Source organism: Spea bombifrons, chromosome 9 (assembly GCF_027358695.1).
Source record: "Spea bombifrons isolate aSpeBom1 chromosome 9, aSpeBom1.2.pri, whole genome shotgun sequence".
Lineage (NCBI taxonomy): Eukaryota > Metazoa > Chordata > Amphibia > Anura > Pelobatidae > Spea > Spea bombifrons.
Genome location: NC_071095.1, coordinates 17,087,839 through 17,105,943, shown reverse-complemented (window position 1 = coordinate 17,105,943; position 18,105 = coordinate 17,087,839). Strand labels below are relative to the sequence as shown.

The window sequence follows — 18,105 nt, the reverse complement described above, 5'->3', positions numbered from 1 at the left end:
GCTAAACTATTCATCCAGCGATCAGAGGGATAAAGTGGGTTTTATTAATAATTACAGCAAGTAACAAATGTCATTATGCTAGACCTAGGAGCCCGTATATATAGTGAGCGAGTACGTCAGCGCCCGCCGCCGGCTGTCACTTTTTCTCCTCCTCCTTCTTATCTTTCTTTGTGTCCTTAGAGGCCTGGGAAGCCAATGACCCCATAGCGTTACGGATGGCCTCGTTATTGGGGTCCACACCAGGCAGGTTCTCCAAGACACTCTGAAGAAACTCCGGGTCCTGCATCACATCGTAATCTTCCTCCTCCTGCAGCCGCGAGAGGGAGAGAGAGAGAGGGGGGAGAGTCAGACGGACAGAAGACATAAAGGTGGAGAGAGCGCACAGAGCGGGCGCCGGGCGGCAGGCGGCACGCGTAACAGTAGGCAGCGTTAGTTGACCCCACCTTGGCCGGTTCGGATGTGTCCATCACCGCGCTGCTGTCCAGGTCACCCGATTCCGCCTGGCCAAACTCTGCAGGGAGCGATTATTAGGATCAATACATGAGTGGTATGTGGGGGGCTTTTTATTTGACCCCAAAGAAGGAGGCAATAAATCCCAGGCAGTCAGCCCTTACCCTACCGAGGAGCCCGATGATTCCAACAGAACGATCGGAAAAGCATATCTAATAAAACCACCAGCTTTAGGGTAACCAATTAACCAGCCCACAGAAACACCGCAAGTAACGAGCCTGTCCGTACCGGCCCCCTGTAAGGACATCTGCATGGCGTACGCAATCTGCTCGTCCTCTGTCATACTGCTGAAATCTGGCAAGCCGGTCCGGCCCCCCTCCTGCTGGCCGATGGTCATCTTCAGCAAAGCGTCATCCGAATCTGCAGGCACCAAACAAACGGCAAACCACAAGTCACAAGTCAGGGCAAACGTCCCCGGAGCCGGCGTTTCCAGCCCAAAGCTTCTCACCATCAGCAGCGGTAGAAGTTATTCCCGCCTCAGCGGCGGACACGGCTGCGGCCCTCCTGGCCTCCTCTTCCTGCCGCTGTCTCTGCTCCTCCATGGACACACGCAGGGCCTGAGGGGACACATAGCGGGAAGGAACCCATCAATACCCCTCACCATCCAAGCCACGCTAGGGCAAAGGGCAAGCTGATGGCCTGTAGCCCTTTGGCTGCCTCTGCTCCAATACAATGAATGAAAGCGGCATGTCTTTCGTCTACTCAAGAAACCCATCCTTACTTACATGAAAAGAAACGGATTATATCTTAAAACCATGTTTACTTAGCAGTCGCTATCCACTTCCACTGCTTTTAACTGCACCAGCCGGCCCCCGACAGCACAGGAGCCAAAAGCGCGCCCAAAGTGATTCTGCAAACCCTATAAGCACGCTGCAGCGGTTACTCGGGGCATAACGGGAAAGGAATGCCCCCGGCAGAGCTGACTTTGTGGGAAAGCGTTTAGTCCGGGTGCAGGGGGGGCGACACGGAGAGGTCAGGATCAGTCAGCACTCACCAAAGCCAGCTCTGGATCAGCGCTGGGATCCACTCCAAACTCAAAGTCACTGGCTCCCAGGCCGAGCATGGCACCTCCTTCTCCGGCCAAGATGGGGGAGCTGATGAGGGCGTCTGCCAGGCTGGGTCCTGGGGGGACGGTCACGAGGTGAGAGCCGGTCCCGTCCTTCCCGTTCAGGGTGTTTATGAACGCAGTCAGCTTCTCTGTGTTGGATTCCTGGGGGGTGGAATTGGAGGCACGAGTTACTCCATGACCCTGCTGCAGGGGTTCCTCTTAACGCACCGGGTCGTAAAGGAGCCCCCTGCTGCATCGATCAGATCACCAGCGATCGCACGTACCTCCTCTCCGAAGTTGATGATGTCGACACTGACTTTTTCTTTCTTTAGCCGTTTTGCCATTTTTACCAACTGGGGGGGAAAAAAAAGCATTATGTGGCATGAAAGGTTTGAGGGCCGCCCCTTCACGACAGCCTCCGTGGCGCAGGAGACGGTCTATTGCACGGAAAAGGAACGGCGTCTCCACTCACGTCTTTCTCATTGTCTTCCACTGGGCTTCCCACGAAGGCGATGATCCGCATCTTGTGATTCTTGCCCTGCCGATGCTTCAGAGCCAGCTAGAGACGGCAAGACACAGTCTAATCACTCACGGATCGAGAGCGTTCAGAGATTAGGGAAAGTATGGCGTGTGCCGGCATTCCCCGATCACGGCTACTCCGTGGGGCTCCGAGGCCGCGCGGTACTTACATGCGCAATGCGGATTCCTGTGCAGAAGCTGATCTTGCCAATCGGCTGCACGGAGTGAAGCTTGGAGAGGATCCGGCCGGTGTCTGGCGTCAGCGTGGTCAGCACCTCGCAGTTACTGGAAGCAGACATACGGTCATTTACACGGCACCCGCGGACAAGAGCACAGGGAGCATATGCGGGGAACAACTCCCCGCAAACAGCCCCAACTGAGCGTGTAATATCTGCAATCTTCTTATCAAAGCTATAAAAGCCCTGTTACAACCTTAAAATGAGTTAAACGGCCACTAGAACGGCACCGGGTCTCACGGGGTTAAACGGCCGCTAGAACGGCACCGGGTCTCACGGGGTTAAACGGCCGCTAGAACGGCACCGGGTCTCACGGGGTTAAACGGCCGCTAGAACGGCACCGGGTCTCACGGGGTTAAACGGCCGCTAGAACGGCACCGGGTCTCACGGGGTTAAACGGCCGCTAGAACGGCACCGGGTCTCACGGGGTTAAATGGCCGCAAGAACTGCACCGGGTCTCACGGGGTTAAACGGCCGCTAGAACGGCACCGGGTCTCACGGGTTTAAACGGCCGCTAGAACGGCACCGGGTCTCACGGGGTTAAACGGCCGCTAGAACGGCACCGGGTCTCACGGGGTTAAACGGCCGCTAGAACGGCACCGGGTCTCACGGGGTTAAACGGCCGCTAGAACGGCACCGGGTCTCACGGGGTTAAACGGCCGCTAGAACGGCACCGGGTCTCACAGGGTTAAACGGCCGCTAGAACGGCACCGGGTCTCACGGGGTTAAACGGCCGCTAGAACGGCACCGGGTCTCACGGGGTTAAACAGCCGCTAGAACGACACCGGGTCTCACAGGGTTAAACCGCCGCTACAGCGACACCGGGTCTCGCGGATGTCGGGGGATCGTCTCTAGCTTTAGGGCTGCGTGATCGAAGTGTTCATTTGCGAGCCCCCGGGGGCCCCGCCGCACGTACTTTGCTAACGTGATGAGCCCCACGTTGTTCTCGGGGTTGCTGCGCGTCTTCGAGTGACACACGATGTTAACGGCGTCCTGCTGGGCCTGAAGGCGCGTCGGCAAGAAGTCCCCATTCCTCATGTATTCGCTGTTATCCACACTGCGGGGGAGACAAAGGAAACGGGTGAGAGGGAGCAGTCCGGCAGGGGCCGACCGCCGGAAATCTAACCCGGTGACTCAGCATCACAGACGCCATGACGCCTGTGAACTGCCCCGTCCACCTCTCTCTGCCCCCCAGGTCTGTCCCCCTCTCTCTGTCTGCCCCCCAGGTCTGTCCCCCTCTCTCTGTCAGCCCCCCAGGTCTGTCCCCCTCTCTCTGTCAGCCCCCCTCTCTCTGTCAGCCCCCCAGGTCTGTCCCCCTCTCTCTGTCAGCCCCCCAGGTCTGTCCCCCTCTCTCTGTCAGCCCACCAGGTCTGTCCCCCTCTCTCTGTCAGCCCCCCAGGTCTGTCCCCCTCTCTCTGTCAGCCCCCCCAGGTCTGTCCCTCTCTCGCTCTGTCAGACCCCCCAGGTCTGTCCCTCTCTCGCTCTGTCAGACCCCCCAGGTCTGTCCCCCTCTCTCTGTCAGCCCCCCCTCTCTCTGTCAGCCCCCCAGGTCTGTCCCCCTCTCTCTGTCAGCCCCCCAGGTCTGTCCCCCTCTCTCTGTCAGCCCCCCAGGTCTGTCCCCCTCTCTCTGTCAGCCCCCCCAGGTCTGTCCCTCTCTCTCTCTGTCAGCCCCCCCAGGTCTGCCCCCCTCCCTCTCTCTCTCTGTCACCCCCCCCCCAGGTCTGTTTGTCTGTCTGTCTCTCTCTCTCTCTCTCTCTGTCAGCCCCCCAGGTCTGTCACTGTGCCAGTCAATCCCGGTGTGTCCCTCAATCTGTGCCCTGACTCCCCAGGATGACTCAGGGTTTTCGGGCCGACTCTCCTTCTCTCTCCCGCCTCCATCTCCTGAGCCGCCATTTAGATCTGGATTCCGGCTCCCAGGGGCTCTTCTCTCTCATCTAGAACCCCACGCCCTCACCCACCGGCCCCGCTCCTCACCAGACCATAGTACTCTCCAACACCATCTTGCTGTATTGTCACTGCGGCTCCGACTCTCCAACAACAAGCTCGGTCATTGGCTGACAGCCCTGAGCCAATCCCCACCCAGCCGACGCCGCTTCCGCCCGGCGCAAAAAGGCTGCCGGGAAATGTAGTTCACCTCTCCGAAGGGGTCCTAGAACCAATCCTGCACATAGTACTGCCTGCACCCAATAGAATACCTGCCAAGTGTCCCTGTTTAGATTGTCCATTACCCCCCCTTTCCCCCAAAACCCTGATACCCCTCTTTCCTCCCCTGATGCCCCTCTTTCCTCCTCAGTGTCAGTGAAATCTGAATTAGTGATCTGGTGACTCAGAGCTGCTCTGAACGGTTGTTTGAGTCAGTGAACTGGTGACTCAGAAGTGCTCTGAACGGTTCTTTGAGTCAGTGAACTGGTGACTCAGAAGTGCTCTGAACGGTTCTTTGAGTCAGTGAACTGGTGACTCAGACCTGCTCTGAACGGTTCTTTAAGTCAGTGAACTGGTGACTCAGACCTGCTCTGAACGGTTCTTTAAGTCAGTGAGCTGGTGAAGTTCATGAACTGGACATCACTAGTGTCCGCAATCCACACCCGCTGCCCGACGCGCCATTTAATGCAAATGTAATGTAGGATAACCTTTCACGAAGCCACTCAACGGCCTCGAGATATCTCGTGTAATTACAAAAATCCCATTCATCTGTATTTACATAGCTGATGTCGCCATCCTGTGGACATATTTTGTAATTACATATACTTCTAATCATTAAATGGCATTTAGACAACTGGTGGCGCCACCTTGTGGATGTTTTGTGGAGTTACACTTACTTCTCATCAAATGGCATTTAGGAAACGGATGGCGCCCTCCTGTGGAAATATTGTGGAATTACAATTACCTCTAATCATTAAATGGCATTTACTCAACTGATGGCGCCATCCTGTGGATGCATTGTGGAATTACATTTACTTCTAATCATTAAATGGCATTTAGGCAACTGATGGCGCCGCCCTGTGGCTGTATTGTGGAATTACATTTACTTCTAATCATTAAATAGCATTAAGGCTACTCATGGCGCCCTCCTGTGGATGTATTGTGGAATTACATTTACTTCTAATCATTAAATGGCATTTAGGCAACTGATGGCGCCGCCCTGTGGCTGTATTATGGAATTACATTTACTTCTAATCATTAAATGGCATTTAGGCAACTGATGGCGCCGCCCTGTGGCTGTATTGTGGAATTACATTTACTTTTAATCATTAAATAGCATTTAGGCAACTGATGGCGCCCTCCAGTGGAAATATTGTGGAATTACATTTACTTCTAATCATTAAATGGCATTTAGGCAACTGATGGCGCCGCCCTGTGGCTGTATTGTGGAATTACATTTACTTCTAATCATTAAATGGCATTTAGGCAACTGATGGCGCCCTCCTGTGGAAATATTGTGGAATTACAATTACCTCTAATCATTAAATGGCATTTACTCAACTGATGGCGCCATCCTGTGGATGCATTGTGGAATTACATTTACTTCTAATCATTAAATGGCATTTAGGCAACTGATGGCGCCCTCCTGTGGAAATATTGTGGAATTACAATTACCTCTAATCATTAAATGGCATTTAGGCAACTGATGGCGCCGCCCTGTGGCTGTATTGTGGAATTACATTTACTTCTAATCATTAAATAGCATTTAGGCAACTGATGTCGCCCTCCTGTGGAAATATTGTGGAATTACATTTACTTCTAATCATTAAATGGCATTTAGGCAACTGATGGCGCCCTCCTGTGGAAATATTGTGGAATTACATTTACTTCTAATCATTAAATGGCATTTAGGCAACTGATGGCGCCCTCCTGTGGATGTATTGTGGAATTACATTTACTTCTAATCATTAAATGGCATTTAGGCAAGTGATGGCGCCGCCCTGTGGCTGTATTGTGGAATTACATTTACTTCTAATCATTAAATGGCATTTAGGCAACTGATGGCGCCGCCCTGTGGCTGTATTGTGGAATTACATTTACTTCTAATCATTAAATAGCATTTAGGCAACTGATGGCGCCCTCCTGTGGAAATATTGTGGAATTACATTTACTTCTAATCATTAAATGGCATTTAGGCAACTGATGGCGCGGCCCTGTGGCTGTATTGTGGAATTACATTTACTTCTAATCATTAAATGGCATTTAGGCAACTGATGGCGCCATCCTGTGGATGCATTGTGGAATTACATTTACTTCTAATCATTAAATGGCATTTAGGCAACTGATGGCGCCGCCCTGTGGCTGTATTGTGGAATTACATTTACTTCTAATCATTAAATAGCATTTAGGCTACTCATGGCGCCCTCCTGTGGATGTATTGTGGAATTACATTTACTTCTAATCATTAAATGGCATTTAGGCAAGTGATGGCGCCACCCTGTGGCTGTATTGTGGAATTACATTTACTTCTAATCATTAAATGGCATTTAGGCAACTGATAGTGCCCTCCTGTGGAAATATTGTGGAATTACAATTACCTCTAATCATTTAATGGCATTTACTCAACTGATGGCGCCATCCTGTGGATGCATTGTGGAATTACATTTACTTCTAATCATTAAATGGCATTTAGGCAACTGATGGCGCCGCCCTGTGGCTGTATTGTGGAATTACATTTACTTCTAATCATTAAATAGCATTTAGGCAACTGATGGCGCCCTCCTGTGGAAATATTGTGGAATTACATTTACTTCTAATCATTAAATGGCATTTAGGCAACTGATGGCGCCGCCCTGTGGCTGTGTTGTGGAATTACATTTACTTCTAATCATTAAATGGCATTTAGGCAACTGATGGCGCCCTCCTGTGGAAATATTGTGGAATTACAATTACTTCTAATCATTAAATGGCATTTAGGCAACTGATGGTGCCATCCTGTGGCAATAAAGTGTCCGGTTCTTTGAGTCAGTGACCTGGTGACTCAGAAGTGTTCTGAACGGTTCTTTGAGTCAGTGAATCGATGAGTTGTAACATGATCTGTGAGTCTGTGTGCCGTGCAGAAGACCCGGTCATAGGATCATATTATCAGTATAGTTAATGATTCACAAACTGAACTGTTACAGATGAGTCATTCAGTTTACTGAACTGAATCACCCGGTTCATTGAAAAGAATCAGCTCCAAAGAACTATTCGTCCATGAATTGGATATCACTAACCACACAAGGATGAGAGATATCATCCCAGGCTGGGTATAACCAGCCCCGAGCGTTTTGACTGCAATATATACATTACAGCTGGTTATTTCTAATATTCCATGCAGATGATCATTACTATACCGGGTCCAGTCTTACTGTATTAGCCTTACTGTATTATTATTCTGGCATGATAAGAGTCAGCGCATTGGATTTCAGGCTGATATTTCAGAAGATGATCCTGAACATCCTTCCCACTCGCGTGAAATAACACACACCAACATTTGATTTCCATTCCGTTTATAGGCTTCCTTACATACAGAGATATAGCTTTGCTCCAGCTCAGAGCTTTCTGTATGAAGAATTAAAACACTTAAATAAATAGTAAAACACGGGTGTAATAAGAGGGGAAATAAATGAAAATAAAACAAACGTAAAATTACAACCAAAAAAAAAAAATAAACACCAGGTGAAGTTACATGGGGCAGAAGAGGCAACGATCCAATCCTCAGTCACTGCCCTTTATAAATAGGGTGGGCAAACGTGTCAGTTACCCCAAAAAACAGAGCCCCCTTTCTTGCCAGCAGAGTCTCGTAACCACGGAGCGTCAAGAAGCAAGGCAATATGAACGGACACAAGGAGTTCTGTGAATGACCACGAGCAGTCTATTTAACATTCGTGCCGGGCGATGCTCGCTCGGACCCCCGGGCCGCGTGGAGAAGCAGGATGGCCGACCCCTCACGGGAATCGGGCTTTGGCGTCGGCGCACATGCACAAGGCAGCAGACGGGTTGGCACTGGCACTGTTTGGTCATAACCGCGTGTCACAGACAACGTGGGCTCCTCCGGAGGGGAAGACAGGCGCCGCGTCATTTCCAAACACTGTAGGATATGAGAAGTCTCTGGCCCTGCGTGGACCCTGTGGACCACAGAGAAGTGAGGTTACAGCTCCTTGTACGGGAAGGAGCCCCGAAATTAGGCAGCAAATGCTTTTGGTTTTTGGTCCGTGTCTTCTCAACGCAGCTTCAACACAATTTCTACAAGCAACAGTCTGTCTACTTCAAAAATATATATATATATATATTAAATAATAAAAGAAAAAGAAACTTCAAGAAAGGGTTACAGATTAAGGCAAATTGGAGGAGAACCCTCCCCACCAGCAACCCTTCTGAAGAGCAGCCTTTTAACCCTTTGTAACAGAAGTCCGGGAGAGGGGCACAGGAGACAAACCGAGTCCACTCATTCATAAAGCAGGTTCCTCTCCACACAGAGCAGTGTCAGCGGCGCCCCCTGCTGGACTCCCCGTCAGCAGAGCCATCTAACATTGCACGTGGTGCTGCACTAGTCCGGCTTCAAGATGTCGGCATATAGTGTATCCCAGTTCACTGGGGCAACAAGAGAAAGCAGATCAGGGGAGTCCAAGCCATCAAAGTCAGCGGGCAGGAAACAGCACCTCATTCCTGCCGGGGGGTACTTACAAAGCAGATCTCGGTCTCAATCTGGCTGACATCCAACGCGTCGTCCTCCTCCCCTTCCTGCTCGCCAGCTTCTTGTGTCCTGCGTCTGTAGGAACTTCAGCACAAACATGAGGCGCAATTAGTGGAAGTTGCTATTTTCTGGCCATATAATTCGAGATATTGGGGGCCACGTCCTGCACATTACTTAGGGCACAAATGCAACACCTCACCTGTCAGACGAGGCACTGCCATGCCGTGTGTGTAACTCATACTCCGTTGCCTCTGCTTTGTGCACTTCCACCCCTACGGACCTAAAAAGAAGACGACTATAGGTAAGGGTACAAAACGCAAGCATGCAGCCTGAAGCAGGCGGCAGCCTCAACGTCAAAGGCTGTAGAACCATTACAATGACATTGATGGGCAAACAAGTGAGTGGCCTGGGATCTGAACTCATACCTGTGTGCAGGGGAATTCTGCCCGCCACTGCCCAGCGAGGAGGTAGATAAAGTGGTTGCCAATGAGTCGCTGGCAGCTTCATCCACTGGTGGTGTACGTGGGAGCAGGTCTGGTCTTCCTAAGAGTCCCCCTGAAAGAAGGGACACTGAGCAAAGGGGTGGACAGGGAGGAATCTGGGTCCTGACTTAGGGCTCAAACCGGGTGCTCACCCTGCTCTGTGTCCCCTTCAGCCGCCAGATACTGCTTGGCCTCTCCACCCAACAGCAACTGCGAAGGCACCGCGGTCTGGGTGGCTCTTCGTGTCAAGCCAGGCATCGTCCGGCTCTTCTTGGAGGGTGAGGCTTTTACTGACAAAATAAAGGGTGCGGACAATCCTTAGCTTTGAAGTTACAAAGGAGGAGCCATCTGACTGGCAACCAAAGCCTACAAATCTGCTGGCCTCCAATGACACCGCCCATGAGGAGCAGTTGCGAGCTTCTACTCAAACCACCCACTCTCTTACACATCCCAGACGACTCACATGGGATCTTCTTAAACACGGTGTTACACATGAACCTCTGGAAACGTTCGGCATAGAAGCCGGGCCGGTGGACAGACACAGTGTCCTGGGGCAAACACAGAAATCATTGATTAAGACGGGACGCGCGGCAGCCAGACCAATAGTCCTATCCCTGCGTGGAGCGAAAGCAGGAGGTACTCACCCCATCATGCACCAGCGCCTTCCACGAGTGCTCCAGTTTTTTGATAAACCTACAAGGAAACGACACAATACGGTAACAACTCACAGAGAGAGGGGCAGATAAATAAACACAAGAAGGGTAGTATGTGGTTCTTGTGGTCAGCCACTGACCTGTAAGACTGTAAGACGTCGATGACTCCGATATACAGCAGAAGACGCTCTCCCTTCGAGTTCCGAGCAGGAATTCCGCCCATTCTGTTGGAGAAACATTGTAACGTCACGCACGTTCTTTCAAAGAGATCTTTTTCTTTATGGCAACTGCCCCAACGAACAAAACCAGACAGAGCGGCAGCTGGGCAGCAGCAGACTGGTGGGTAGAGCGAGCCGCTCGGTCACAGACTATTTAAAGCGCGCCCAGGAATAAAAACGAGCAGACAGTAAGGGATACGATTTCATAAACACATCCCTCCTGTAAATCCACAACCAGATGTATGAACACCAACCGACAACACGCAGCCCAAAACTACGGCTGCCACGCCGGCCAACGATCTTCATACAGGTAGTCATCGGCACGGACTCCAGTCTATTTAAAGTCATTCTGCCTGGGGGCGTGAAGATAGGCGAAAACACCAAATAAAAACCAACATACTGATCATCGGTCTCAATGGAGCCGCCCCGACGGGCCTCCCCCTGGATGGACTCCATGGCCGTGGAATACAGAGCTTTCTGAGCCGCAGGCCTTCGCAAGTCCGAGCTCGAGTGTCCGTCCACGACTGCCCTCTCTTTCTGAGCGTGGTCCATGTTGTGGATGCCAACAAGCAGGCTGTAATCCATGATCTTGAAGCTCTGAAGGACCTAAAGCAAAAAAGACCTCACATTTACCTTCTGGGATAAGACAGGAGAACGTTCCACGATCTAAGCACAATCTAAAACTATAATCCATAACCCCCCTCCCACCGACTTCCGTCACCCGGACCCTCACCAGACAGTCCCGCTGGATGGTCTTGCAAAGAGCGCTGTACATGTCGGGGTCCAGGAAGAGCCCGTCGGGCAGGTCCTGTCCAAAGTCCAGGTCTTTGTAGGTGGGGAAGCTTTTCTCGCGCTCTTTGGCCGAAGCGCGTCTTTTGTAGGTGGACCCCTTCAAGTCGTACTTCAGGTGCATTTTAACCGAGCGAGGGAGCAGATTGTTCATGACGACGATGCGGATGTTCTTCCCGCCGGCCTGCACGCAGTACAGCCCGTAGAACTTGGGAAGCAGAGTCCGTGGATTCTGATTCAGGTTCTAATGGATCAAGAACAAGAAGCGGTTACCCCAAAACGAGCAGCTCTCAGGGAAGCAGCGGCCAGGTCCGTCCCTGCTACCCCCACGCAGCCAGCGGCACCTTACCATGTAATATCCGGGCAGCAGCTTCTGCAAGAATTCCGCCTCCTTGTGCTGAACCGTTTTAATGATAAACTCATCGTCGCCAGACACATAGAACAGAGAACCGCTGGCTCCAGAGTTAGACAGCTCGATGAGCGGCTCGTTACAGAGAGAATACTGCACACAAAACAAGAAAATCCAAACAATTATACCGCCAGACTGTAAGCTCTTGGGACAGGGTCTCCCATTATACCTCCCGGGTCCTTTACGTACCAAATAATCATCCGGCCGGATGCCGAAAAGCTCCCTGAAGTAGCGGAAGGCCACGGGCGCGTACGTCTTAAAGCGAAAGTCGTTGTAGTGATGGGCCGGGGTCAGATTGCTTCCCTCGCTAAAGAAGAAGAGAAGAAGAGGTTACTGAAGCCGAGCTCTCTATATTAGAGGCAGACACACACCTAGCACTGGCTCGAAGCATCTACTGACAGAGCCACTGTTAGAAAAATGCTTATGTTATCATAAATATTATTGCTGACAAAGACAGTAGAAAATGTCTAGTCTATGATATATCACGAGTTGCGCCAATATATCTACTAAGAGGCGTAACCTGCTTAAAAAGTAGCCAATCAGAATGATGCATGCTATTAGAAGCAGATAAGAAGTATAAGAAGTTATATAAACCATGTAATCCAAATACGTAATTAGACAACGCTTCGACTTTTGTGTGTTGTGTGCCTTGTCTCGATTATGCGCATAATCTATTAAAGGAAATAACTTTTTCTGAGGAGAATTCGACCATTAATTCAACCAACAGCCACCAAAAGAAAAATCACGCGTACCCCGGGAAGAAGATGCTTTCCACCACGTAGAAATCCTGCATGAGGACATCCCGCTCCGGCTTGGTGCTCAGGCTGCCCACGGTGTGTGTGATGCCCAGCTGGATGGCACCTTTCAGGGCAGAAGACGTCGTCTGCGGAAACGATAGAGAGGATGAAACCGCGAGGCCGTATCGGTGAATACCCCGGGAGACAGCCGCCTGTCCTCCGAGTACCCATTGGCATCACCGCAGCCCCCTAACCTTTTTATAAGTGGTCTCTCCCGTTGAGTCCACCCCTCTGTGGCCAATCTTCTTCATAGTTTGCGCCCCGGACTGACCCGAAGAGCTGGGCATCTACAGGGAAGAGAACAGGTGGTCAGCTTCAGACCCGGAAATAAACATGCGCGGCCATCCGCGTCTCCCCGCCAACTACAGAGCAGCAGCATCAGACCCCGAGCAGCCTCACACAGAGACCCCCGAAGACTGTCCGGAGAGCGAGGGCAAAACGCTGCTACAAGCCCCAGCGCCCCCCCTCTGGCGATGACCACGAGGGCCCCCCCCACCTTACCACTAGGTGAGCGGGGGGAGCATCACCTTCCCAAAATACACGACGCTGCTGAGCATCGCTCCTCGCCGGCTCTTACCTCTGACGGGGGCGTTTTTCCCGGGGCAGCGGCTCCTGCGGATTCAAACACAGCATTAGGAGAGGTTCTCGGAGGGTTAATACACGGAAGCTGCAGACAAGCCATACGTGTCAGCGGACAGATCGCATACAAATCCTCATTTAAAGCTGCCCACCCCAGGCCCACACAAGCCCCCCGTCCCGCGAACGTTCAGCTCCATCCGGAGAGAGCGCTCGGCCATTAAATGGGGCGAGAAAAACACCATGCAGGAGTCTGCTACGGCAAGGGTTAATGAGGCGTTGCATCCTGGGTCTCAGACAGGCAGGTGCACGCTGCGGCAGTCGTCATGGCAATTAAAGGACACCCCCACAGACCCCCCCCCCCCGGGGGCACACCGCACTTGTCACACCGCACGCCCGGGGCCGGTACCTCTCCGGGAGACTCGAGAGCCCAGACCACAGCACAGAAAGCCGAGCGCTGCCGGGAGACAAGAAGACTGCGCTAAGACAATCACTACACGAATCCGCATCCCAGCAGAGGTGGGAAACATTATCCAGAATAGTCCTATGGCCCAGTATTACCGTGTGGACCAATCATTGCTATAAAGACATGTGGGGTAAATATGCCTCTGCCGGATGAAGGGGGCTCAGGGGGGGCTCCCGGGACCCGAGCGTATTTGGCCTCTCACAGGACCCCCCCCATCTGCAAACAATGAGCATCGCGTAGAGCATGCGCCGCCGCAGACTTGCATACCTGCGCATGTACGTGTATGTAGCGTGTCACTGTAATGCTTGGCATGTGGGCTGGGTGGAAATTAATTAACTCCCAAACACGCCGGGACGGGAGGGGAGCGGGCGTGCGGTGAGCCGTATCACGGCAACAGCGGTCACCGGACTCCACGCCGCCGTCTGCCCCGTTAATGTGTAACTGCAGCCCTGCCGCTTTAACAGGGCTCTTGGTCAGGTCTCGCTGTCCTGGAGGGGCTTGAACGCGATACCCCGCAGCTGGCATGACACGAGGGGGGGGGCAATGGCATGGATCTGCCCCCCCAGTAGATGATCAGATCCAAATGCTTGATAGTCCCGTCCCCCCAATCACTGGAGAACCCCCCCCGAACATTATCACAAGCTGACACGACCCAGGCACTGGATCTGACAACAGTTCGGCCCCATCCGGCCCCCTTCTAGTCGCCCGCTGTAAAGACTCAAACCTTAATCAGTCGCTGGTCTCGTCTCAGATTCAGGAGCCGTATGTCTATCCCATGCATGTTTAATACCCTCACTGTATTACCCTCTACCACCACTGCTGGGAGGCTGTTCTACTTATCTACCTCTCTCTCAGATTCAACCACAAGGGACACAGGCTTGCCTCATTTCCACGGACAATAAGCGACTCCCCGTGGCAGCCGCACGGCACGCATGATACATGGCTGAGCCGTCATAATTACTATTCTCAGCAAAAGCAACACAAACAGCGATTAGGCGGCCGACGCTTCGTAAAAATAACTACTACTCCCTGAAGGTGATGTCAGACAGCGTTATGATGTCACTGCAGCGACCGTTCCCTTACCCCGCGGGGGACGAACCGCCATCCTTTGTATGGGGTCAGACTCAGGGTCCTTTGTAGCCGTCCCCACCCCCCGCAGGCACAGAGGGTCTCTATGGTGGATAAAGGTCTGAGGGCTGCTGTCTGGTGTAAGAGGGGCAAACAGGGGTATTTAATGCGAGCTCCTAAGCTAAAGCTAGTGCGGAATACAGAGCTGGCGAGGCAGTAAGGGGTGTATGTATATATGTAATATATATATAGTTACCGGGGGGGGGTCATCGCACACCTGTCTCTGCCCAAAGCATGCAATGTGCTTCATGTTATTATTCCCGTTTACCTGAGACAGAGGGCCGATTAAGGTTTGAGTCAAAACAGCAATAAAGCCGGGTCTAATGGGCCTCTCCAGGTGGGGTATCTGCCTCGGGGGCCCCGGGCCGCGCATGGACCTTACCTGCGCCGCCCGCCGACTCGGAGATGGCAGATGCCATGTTGTCCTCAGCTGGTCCAGAGAGAAGCGTCACTGATCAGCAGAATCCCCAACCGGGGCGCACCCCGTCCGTCAGGGCCCGCGCTGGCGGTATACGGGCTCCGGGGGGGCTGGCACCGCGCAGTTATCTGTACGCTGGGGTGGAAAGGGCTGTGGGTTCGGAGGCAAATCTTTTGGGTATACCGGGCGATGTGCCACACTCAGGGGTCCGGGGTACTGGGGTCTGAGGAGATTGAGTTAGGGGCCGGTAACGGGTTCACCTGGAAGCCAATATCTTCCTGGGGGCTCCAGCAGTCCCTAAAATACGCTGGGGATGGCGCTCTGTCCCCTGGCTCCCCTCAGAGTCTCTTGCTGTGGTACTGGGGGCCAAGTTTCTCTCGGGGTCTCTATTGGTGGTATTGGGGCCCCTGGGTGCCCTCAGGGTCTCTTGCTGTGGTACTGGGGGCCCAAGTTTCTCTCGGGGTCTCTATTGGTGGTATTGGGGCCCCTGGCTGCCCTCAGGGTCTCTTGCTGTGGTATTGGGGCCCCTGGCTGCCCTCAGGGTCTCTTGCTGTGGTATTGGGGCCCCTGGCTGCCCTCAGGGTCTCTTTCTGGGTGTATTTGGGGGGGGGGGCGGTTGCCCTCGGGGTCCCGTGTTGACGTTCAGTGCCCTGCTCGCCGGTCTCGGGATCCCGTGTTGTGTTTCTGTGGCCCGCTTGCTGCTCACGGGGTGCCGTGTTACGGTTTTGTGGCCCGCTCGCTGGTACCGTAGATCTCGGGCTCGTTTCCTGTTGTCCCGGTTCTCTCCCTCCCGTCCCGGCCTCTTCTCTCGCGCAGGCGCACTACGTGTGGGGCGGAGCCAGGATGACGTACGGAGCACGTGGGAGACCGCGCCTGATGTGACGTTACCTGTCACGTGACCCGGAACTGGCAGCTTGAGCGAAACCACGTGGTCGAACACGACACCCCGCTCTGATGACGTCACCCAGGTGTGAGCTTACGACTTTTAGGGTAGTTCCGGGTCAATTACTGAGACTAGGATTCAGTAACGGGGCTGCCCTCCTCACATTTACCCCCATAGTGACGCCTGAGCTCCCTCTGCTTGTGCACCATTGCACCCAACTGCCCTGTCTGCCAGGACTGTTTATCCCAGTTATTGATTATATTTTTTTTTTACCCCTCATAACAACGTGCTGTCCCCTTCCCACGCGTTCCGCACAGCAGACCGCGCTCATAGCCGGTACTCAGCGCCGCTACCGATTCACCCCACAGCCTCGCCCCGTTAATCTCCAGAAGTGCATCGAGCGAAAACCGTTTATTGTTTAGGATAGCACTGTCATATTCCATAGCGCCGTACATACACAGTGCTCAATGCGAATGAAGCAACGGCTCAGCTGACTGCACAGGGTTAATTACTTTATTAGAATCATAAAACGTGCCACCAAAAGGCCGTGGGCCCCACCGAGTCCAGCCCCCAGGCCCTTAAAACGTGAACCTAGCCTAAACAGCGTGGGGGGGGGGGGGGCGAATGACCTGCGCCCGCTGCTGCCAGGAAGGAGGGGCATGGGGACCAGCCAATGGCTGATGGGCATGTAACGTGGCCAGAGCTCCGTTGCCACTGCACAGGACGGGGTAATTACTGGTGGAACCGCCCCCACGGGGCTCACAGAGGGCACTCCAGCATGCTGTGAATGAAATCCAGTAGTTTCTGCAGCTGCCCCTCCAGGGCCCCGGGGGCCCCATCGTTGCTGATGATCCAGTTAAAGACCACCCCGTGGTCCAGGCCACATTCGGACTCGGCGTCGTCAATGTCTGGAAGAGAAGGCAGATGATTCACGTCTATAACGTGCCAGCCAGCCCCCTCACCTGGGGAAACAGACCCGGCCCCCTCACCTGGGGAAACAGACCCGGCCCCCTCACCTGGGGAAACAGACCCGGCCCCCTCACCTGGGGAAACAGACCCGGCCCCCTCACCTGGGGAAACAGACCCTGCCTCCTCACCTGGGGAAACAGACCCGGCCTCCTCACCTGGGGAAACAGACCTGGCCCCCTCACCTGGGGATACAGACCCGGCCCCCTCACCTGGGGATACAGACCCGGCCCCCTCACCTGGGGATACAGACCCTGCCCCCTCACCTGGGGTATAGACCCAGCCCCTGGCCCTCCTGGTGTCTTCCGAGGCCGTCACACGGACCGTCTGGGTGACGGCGCCGTACGTAGAGATAAACCAGTCCACGTCAGATCCACGCCGCGCGTCGCTGATGATCTGTGGGAGGAAACATCGGGAATAATGAGCGAACCTTGGGGAAGATGCCAGCACTGGCTCCCGGGAACGAGGGTCTCAGCAAGAAACCGATGGCTGCGGACCCCACTCGCCCTGGGCACGCCGCCATGTAAGCACTACAGACAGCGCCACCCACACGGCACGTGTCACCCACGTTCCTGCCCCCCCCACTCACCCACACCGGCTGTTTCACGCCATCCACAGCGCCTCTGCAGAAGAACGCGGGGTCCGCGCGCCGCCTCTCCTCCCCCCAGCGGATCATGTCTGCTCGGTACTTTTCTTTGTATTCGCTGGCGTCCAGCAGCCGCTCGTAATCCAGGCCGTGCTCCTGGGGGCAGAGAGTCATGTGACACACAGGGGGCAATAGTGCATGGGGGGGGGGGTATCCTGTACGTGCCCCGCAGAAGAGGAGGATCCCCCATCCCATAATACCGGCCACAGCAGGAAGGTGACAACATGTGCCAACAACTCCAGTAAGCCTCGCCGCGGTCACCGGTACTATACCTGTGGCACACTCACCTTGGCATACTGCTCCTTGAGGGGCCCGGAGAGCCGCAGCACAGCACAGGTGTCAGGACCCAACCTGGGGCAAACAAACAGCACAGGGGTATATACAATTACCCCACACTCATTGATGCCCCCTCACCGGACTACCCCCACTCATTCACGCACATCCCCACTTACCTGTCCCGCAGGAGGGCTGTCACGTGATCCTTGCCCGACTTCCTCTTGCCGCTGAAGACGAGCAGCAGCCGCGGAGTCTCCATCCCGTCCGAGCTGCTTTGCCGGTGCTTGCCCCGCCCCTTACAGTCAACCAATGACTCCCATCGCTACCCTAACACCGCCCACACTCCCTGGCAACCGCCGCCCGCCCCTCTCACCACTGTCAGACCACAGGGCCTGCCTCCTCCAAGTGATTGACAGGAGCTGAT

At 53.7% G+C, this 18,105-nt stretch overlaps 2 protein-coding genes across 3 annotated transcripts; both read right to left on the bottom strand.

Moving 5' to 3' along the window:
- Positions 1-21: 21 nt before the first annotated feature.
- On the bottom strand, positions 22-14,940 carry LOC128504302 (putative PIP5K1A and PSMD4-like protein). The gene is given in 28 exon segments (XM_053474339.1): positions 22-307; positions 444-511; positions 739-870; positions 959-1,067; positions 1,505-1,720; positions 1,843-1,911; positions 2,031-2,117; positions 2,248-2,362; positions 3,230-3,370; positions 4,288-4,318; positions 4,321-4,342; positions 8,301-8,405; positions 8,965-9,058; positions 9,174-9,254; positions 9,400-9,529; positions 9,609-9,746; positions 9,920-10,004; positions 10,101-10,149; positions 10,250-10,333; positions 10,728-10,933; positions 11,061-11,360; positions 11,466-11,618; positions 11,715-11,832; positions 12,278-12,408; positions 12,517-12,609; positions 12,900-12,934; positions 13,308-13,355; positions 14,875-14,940. Coding segments are annotated over 28 exon segments (3,048 nt in total). The 5' UTR covers positions 14,912-14,940; the 3' UTR covers positions 22-136.
- A 1,344-nt stretch (positions 14,941-16,284) lies between these two features.
- Positions 16,285-17,973, bottom strand: PMVK (phosphomevalonate kinase). Of its 2 annotated transcripts, XM_053474788.1 has the most exons (6): positions 17,858-17,973; positions 17,693-17,756; positions 17,349-17,501; positions 17,026-17,155; positions 16,945-16,971; positions 16,285-16,755 (listed from the first exon to the last, which is right to left on the bottom strand). In XM_053474788.1, exons 1-6 carry the CDS (start codon positions 17,938-17,940, stop codon positions 16,553-16,555), a joined length of 660 nt encoding a protein of 219 aa, XP_053330763.1. In that variant the 5' UTR covers positions 17,941-17,973; the 3' UTR covers positions 16,285-16,552. The 2 variants fall into 2 exon arrangements, with proteins under 2 accessions (XP_053330763.1, XP_053330764.1); XM_053474789.1 differs by lacking the exon at positions 16,945-16,971 and having other exon boundaries at positions 16,285-16,701.
- Between the last annotated feature and the right edge of the window lie 132 nt (positions 17,974-18,105).